Genomic DNA, 6,916 nt, shown 5'->3' with positions numbered 1-6,916 from the left:
TGATATTGATTTTGTATTATGAATGTTGATATTTTTTCCATAAAGTTAGTCAAATTTTACAAAGTTTGACTTCGTACAAATTTTATATGAAGAGTAAAAAGGCCCGAAGAAAGTATGAAGTGAATAAAGCTCTAAACAATATCTCATCCATGGAGCGAAGCATCATAATTGCATCAACAAATGGACTTTCAAGAGAGAATCATCATCAAAGAATAAACAACAGATAATGTTGCTACTTGTTTTTTTAAAATATTTTTGTAACAAATTATAATACATTTACTTAATTGTTAATTTTATGTGAAGACATGTCTACGGATCGTGTGTTTCACGCGTGTTCACATTGTTGGCATGAGACACATTTAAATAACTTGGTATACAAATAGTTCGATATACAAAGTCGCTGAAAAATAAAATTCAAAATATATGTTTTTATTATAGATTAGGATATGTTTGCTCGTTTATAATATTATTGTAGTGTCAAAAATACTTTTATATTAGGAGTAGTTACATGAATGAGCTAATCCACTTCGTGACTTCGAGTACCAAAGTCGGTAACTGGATCCCCAGGAATCCAGGACAGGGAACTTGCCAGCCGCGCAATGTCCAAACACACCATTACCGTCTAAAACATATCGCTCGTACGATCAAAACTGAACGGCCAAGATTTCCCTCAACGACAGCCATCAGACATGGATCAGACGGCCAGGAAGGAACCCTAGCACCCCCCGCTGCCAATATAAAGAGGGGAGGCATTCCGCGCTCCTAGCCCCCCTCCTCAGTCCCCTCCCGCCGCCGCCTCCCCTCCGTTCGTTCTTCTTCTTCGAGGTCAGTTTCCCGATCCAGTCCCCTTCTCTTTTCAGATGCGTTCTCCATGGCTGTCGAGAAGCTCTAGATCTACGCGCATGTCTCAGTTTCTGTTTAGTTGCCTGTAGCGCGCGAGCCGCTGGAGTATTAGGAGCCTTTCGAGCGGATCGTTCTTCCGTTTTTACTTTGAAGGGCTTTCCGCTAATACTGTTGCCTTGATCCGTAGTTTGCCAGGGTTATGTTCCTAATTTGTTAGCGCAATTGCAAGCTCGTAACACCTAATCATCTCTGCTCTTTGTTTTTATCGGTCCACGGACGTATACTTAGTTCGTAGGATGCACCGATGACAGTCTTGTGGAATATTTATTTGTCGCTCCATCATTTTTTTGTCGTTCACTGGTGTTGTTGCCGAGATATAGTTATGGCTTCTGGATGATATGCTGGAGGTTTTATAGCATCTTATTAGACAACCTTTTTACTGTTAACCGTCATAGCATCTTATTAGACCCATCTTTTTACTGTTAACCGTCACCGGTAGCTAAGATATTTGATCTATCAGTTTATGTCACTTGTTCACATGATGATTCCCTGCGTCCGTTGGTTTTAATAAATTTTTTCTGTGTCGCAGTTGGGTAGTTTAGCTCTACCCACCAGCCATGGGTAAGGAGAAGACTCACATCAACATCGTGGTCATTGGCCACGTCGACTCTGGCAAGTCGACGACCACTGGCCACCTGATCTACAAGCTTGGAGGCATTGACAAGCGTGTCATCGAGAGGTTCGAGAAGGAAGCCGCTGAGATGAACAAGAGGTCTTTCAAGTACGCGTGGGTGCTTGACAAGCTCAAGGCCGAGCGTGAGAGAGGTATCACCATCGATATTGCTCTCTGGAAGTTTGAGACCACCAAGTACTACTGCACCGTCATTGATGCCCCTGGTCACCGTGACTTCATAAAGAACATGATCACCGGTACCTCCCAGGCTGACTGTGCTGTTCTCATCATTGACTCCACCACTGGTGGTTTTGAGGCTGGTATCTCCAAGGACGGCCAGACACGTGAGCATGCCCTCCTTGCTTTCACTCTTGGAGTGAAGCAGATGATCTGCTGCTGCAACAAGGTATAACTTGTGAAAAATCTTCATTCCTGAAAGGCCATATAACCATATTACTTTGTGTAGATGTTGCTACTTGTGTGGTAGACTTATTTGAGGTTGTTATATTTTCTGAGTGTTTGATTTTAACTAACATGTACACATGCTCTGAATCAATTGCTTGATTTTAACAAACATGTACACATGCTCTGAATCAATTGCTTGATTTTAACAAACATGTACACATGCTCTGAATCAATTGCTTAATTTCATATTGCTGTACACATTTTGATTCTAGTGGTCTAATTTTATGTTTTCTGTAGTACATTAGGATATACCAGCTTCTACCTGTATGAATCTAAATGTAATATTAAATGGTGTAGGAGTTGGGTGTGAATTAATTAATCATCATCTGTATGAGAACTAACCACAATGTATTAATATGTCTATTGTTATCCTGTACTGTCATCCCTGCAGTTTTTCCTGTAACTAGTTGATTGTTCTACTGTTCTAATGTTTAATTATCACTCTGTGATTGGTACTGCTGTGCTAGTTGATTGTTCTGATTGTTTATGCTAGTTATAATAGTATAATCAAGTCTCTTGCTGTTATCTGTTCACAATATCTTACAGTTCCGTCGTAGCTCTGAGTATCATTTAACTAAAGGTGTCCTTCTACTGTTATGTTTTTAGATGGACGCCACCACTCCCAAGTACTCAAAGGCGCGTTATGAAGAAATTGTCAAGGAGGTCTCTTCCTACCTGAAGAAGGTCGGCTACAACCCTGACAAGGTTCCCTTCGTCCCCATCTCTGGGTTTGAGGGTGACAACATGATTGAGAGGTCCACCAACCTTGACTGGTACAAGGGCCCAACCCTCCTTGAGGCGCTTGACCAGATCAACGAGCCCAAGAGGCCGTCAGACAAGCCCCTCCGCCTTCCCCTCCAGGACGTTTACAAGATTGGTGGCATTGGAACTGTGCCAGTTGGCCGTGTTGAGACTGGTGTCATCAAGCCTGGTATGGTTGTTACCTTTGGTCCCACTGGTCTGACAACTGAGGTCAAGTCCGTTGAGATGCACCATGAGTCTCTCCTGGAGGCGCTTCCCGGTGACAACGTCGGCTTCAACGTCAAGAATGTTGCCGTGAAGGATCTGAAGCGTGGGTTTGTTGCATCCAACTCCAAGGATGACCCTGCCAAGGAGGCAGCCAACTTCACCTCCCAGGTCATCATCATGAACCACCCTGGTCAGATTGGCAACGGCTATGCCCCAGTGCTGGACTGCCACACCTCGCACATTGCTGTCAAGTTTGCTGAGCTGGTGACCAAGATCGACAGGCGATCTGGTAAGGAGCTGGAGGCCCTGCCCAAGTTCCTCAAGAATGGTGATGCTGGCATAGTGAAGATGATTCCCACCAAGCCCATGGTTGTGGAGACCTTTGCTACTTACCCTCCTCTTGGTCGTTTTGCTGTCCGGGACATGAGGCAAACTGTGGCTGTTGGTGTCATCAAGGGTGTGGAGAAGAAGGACCCAACCGGTGCCAAGGTGACCAAGGCTGCCATCAAGAAGAAATGAGGCGTTTACCTGAATCCATCTATGTCTGCTTTTGAGATCTCTAGTAGTTTAGTGCCTATTAAGTTTTGCTACTGTTAGCGCCGTGTGATATGCGCCCTGTTGATGTGTCATTTGAGTACTGTCGTGTTAATTTCGGCTTTTGGCAAAACATGGAAGCTTCTGAGACTACTCATTTTTATCCTCTGCTTTGGAATGGTAGGCTGCTACTTTTAGTCTTGGCTGCTGTTTCTCGTTGAAGCCTTTGGTGGTATTTTGTAGTGATAATAGCAGGTTGTTTTCATTCTAAGATCTGTTTGGATTGATCCCCATCTAGGCCTACCAAAATATGTTCGGCCAATAGAGGCATGACCAAAATGTTGGGGCTTGCTTGGATTGTAACTACGAAAATTTTGGCAAAAAATCATAGGCTTTTATCTGTTTTCAAGCCAAAAGATCAGCCATGTAGTAAAATGCAGTTCATTACAATCAAATCAGAACTAATGCGCAAATAAAGGGTGCAAAATAATTAGCATACACCCAGTACAACGGAGGAAAATAGAGTGCAAAGACGTTTTCGTATTTCAATTTAGAAAAAGATGTATAGGGACACTTCGTAAAGTCACATGCAAATGAGATCGGTGTTAGGGTTGGGGGGCTCCATGTACAGACCTACTGGTGAAATGTGGAGCGGAGTAGCGCAGCACCAAGCCGGAAAAAAATATAAGAGCTTTTAGATTACTGCAAGTGATCTAAACATTCTTATAGGGAATACTGTATAAGACCGTTCGAAAGTGTTATGTCGAGTTCAGCAATTCGAGTTAAGCATTTTTTCTGTTTTGCTTAGTCCAGTGAAATTTCTAGTCTTTGTCTTTAGGTCACTGAATAGACATGTTGTACCTTGTATACATCAAAATTAGGCCCAAGCCCGCAAAATAGCTTTTCGAAAACTGTTTGCACAGAGCAGGTTCATCTAACTGAGTTGAAAAGGTTAAAAATTACAAAAATGTTTTCTTCTTGCATCTGACGTAGTGCCATTCTAAGTTAGCGACAAGCGCCAGGAGGCGGCAGTACAAGCCAACTCGGTCGAAAAATTTAAACAGGTCGAGCAGCATTCCAAAGTTGCTTGACCAGAGTATCATCGTCTATCGGCATGTGCCTGCTACGAACACCTATAGCTCATCTTCAAGCCTCACCTCTCCTGCTTTCTCAGCTTCGTTCAACACAAAGGTCTTGAGAGACTCTACGTCCCTAGGCCCTGCAATGTCATTGAGTAGTTGGATTAGGCATTGAGCACTTACTAGACGAATATTTTCAAAACAAAGAATCATACATAATGGGACAAACTGCGTGTATACAAAGAAAATGCAGCAAAAAATTTATTGCCAAACTGCATATGATCTTTTGAGCGGTGATGCCGAATGACAGTACAAGAAAACTGTAACTGTTAGATTAAATCAACTTCAGGGACATGATACGGTCCATGATTATGAATTGATGGTTGAAAGTGGAGACTCGCTATAGAATAGCATTTTCATGAACAAAGTACCACAACAAATCCAACAGGTGGAGCAACATGATGACATATCCATCTAATAGAATATTGAAAAAGCACGCATTCATGATCAATAAAAGCAAAAAATAAAATAAAATGATATGTGAACAAAGTTGTACACAAAGTTTTCCTCCCTCATGTTGTTTATTTAGTTATGAAATATCGTCACCTCTGCTGTTAAGAACTAGCTGATACTCCCTCCGATTACAAATATAAGATGTTTTGGATATTTCAATATGGACCACATACGGACTGAAATGAGTGTAACAAACACACTAAAACGTGTCTATATACATCCAATTCAGACAAAAGTTAGAATACCTTATATTTGTGAATGGAGGAGGAGTATATCAGTAACATCCAAGTCATGGCTGGTCCAAAAAAGAAATTCTAAATTTTCCGCATTAGCGGATCCTGCTATATACGAAAATCGCGCCTAAAATGTAATCTTTTCCAACCTTTTGGTTCAAGTTCAGAGGTTTTAATCTTTTAAGAGTCATGCCCTACTCTCACAATACAAGTCAACAGCGTGGTTTTGGTTTCTAAAATCTATCACCATTCCAAGAGTATTGAACCACATGCAATAGATTCCAACATGGTTTTCATGGTAGTAGTATCTAGTTTATGTTGTCCTTGTCAAACAAAAGTAAGATGTGAGAGGGATTACCTTTATATTTTGCAACTTCTTCGCCATCATAGAACACCTTGAATGTTGGGTATGAATGAATGTCCACCTTTGAGCAGACTGGTTTGCTTGCACCGCAATCAACTTCTCCGATCTCAATTTCATCCGTACCTTCGATAACCTTTCCGAGGTCCTCCCAAAGAGTTCCTAGGCTCTTGCTGTGTAAATGTAGAAGGCATCCTTGTTTAGCAGCAAGCGGTCAAAACTCGCATTGTAGTTGATATATCCATGTCACCGCTACGGCATGTAGAGCTTACCAGTGCTTACACCAAGGGACGCAGAATTGCACAAACCATACTGTGTCCTTCTCCTTTATCTAGACACAAGAGAAAAAAAAATCCAAACTGGCTTAAGCAACGGCTGTGCACAAGCATTGCAGCGAAGCAACTCGAACCAAAACAGGAGTTCAGATGGCGCGCCGCATCTAAACACCGAACCTTCCATGATTGGAACAATTAATACACCAAGAATAATGATCTATCGGTTTATTATTAAGAAATCATGCTGGAATCAGTAGCAAATCTGGGAAACGGCTACATGTCAGTAACTAAGCACACCGCCTGCTACACTGCATCCCAGCGTAGCCAAGTGATAAGTCGAAGAATCAGCTGTTCTTGGGTCTGCGGCGTGCCTTAGAGTACTACTACTATTACATCTCGATGGGGAGGTGGAAGAGGGTGGAGACACGAGAAGGGGAAAGCAGTCGGTACCTTGTCGGAGAAGGTCTCTTCGGTGAGGGTGATGACCTCCGCGTCGGATCGCGCGGCCAGGGCGGCGAGTAAAGTGACGGCCACCAGCAGGAGGTGGATAGGGAGGCGGGAGCGGCGCCGAAGAGCCGGATCCATGGCTCGATCGGAGGACGGCCACGGCGACGACGGGGAGACAAGGAGAAGGCGGATACGCTAGCCGGGGTGGGTCGATGTAGTATTTCACTGGGCCGGTCCGGGCCGGGTCGGGCTAGGATAGACGATGACACGGGTTTAAGCATAGCCCTGACCTCAAAAAAAAGAAGAAGGAAGAAAGCATGTGGAACCTGGGCCTCCGACCGGACGTGGGCCACTGTCGTCGCCTTCTTGCTTTGCCATAGGCTGTCAGCCACAGTGCTCGCCTCCCTCGGCGTTCATATTATTCATCGGCTTTATTTGCTCGGAGAAAAAAGGGTCTACTGTTGTCAAAAAACTTATCATGATAATACGTGTCTCATTTATATCATAAATATATTTCTAAACAA

The 6,916-nt window shown here is 43.2% G+C and overlaps 2 protein-coding genes across 2 annotated transcripts; one reads left to right on the top strand and one right to left on the bottom strand.

The window, feature by feature from the left end:
* Window positions 1-684: 684 nt before the first annotated feature.
* Window positions 685-3,685, top strand: LOC109758469 (elongation factor 1-alpha). The gene is made up of 3 exons (XM_020317327.3): window positions 685-825; window positions 1,433-1,922; window positions 2,588-3,685. The coding sequence occupies exons 2-3, from the start codon at window positions 1,461-1,463 to the stop codon at window positions 3,467-3,469; spliced, it is 1,344 nt and encodes a 447-aa protein (XP_020172916.1). The 5' UTR covers window positions 685-825; window positions 1,433-1,460; the 3' UTR covers window positions 3,470-3,685.
* A 661-nt stretch (window positions 3,686-4,346) lies between these two features.
* LOC109758470 (protein disulfide isomerase-like 5-1) lies at window positions 4,347-6,634 on the bottom strand. Its single transcript, XM_020317328.4, has 4 exons — window positions 6,396-6,634; window positions 5,943-6,001; window positions 5,668-5,843; window positions 4,347-4,703 (listed from the first exon to the last, which is right to left on the bottom strand). The coding sequence occupies exons 1-4, from the start codon at window positions 6,528-6,530 to the stop codon at window positions 4,618-4,620; spliced, it is 456 nt and encodes a 151-aa protein (XP_020172917.1). The 5' UTR covers window positions 6,531-6,634; the 3' UTR covers window positions 4,347-4,617.
* Window positions 6,635-6,916: the final 282 nt, after the last annotated feature.

This window comes from Aegilops tauschii, chromosome 4 (assembly GCF_002575655.3).
Source record: "Aegilops tauschii subsp. strangulata cultivar AL8/78 chromosome 4, Aet v6.0, whole genome shotgun sequence".
Taxonomy (NCBI): domain Eukaryota; kingdom Viridiplantae; phylum Streptophyta; class Magnoliopsida; order Poales; family Poaceae; genus Aegilops; species Aegilops tauschii.
This window is presented reverse-complemented; position numbering and strand designations above follow the sequence as displayed.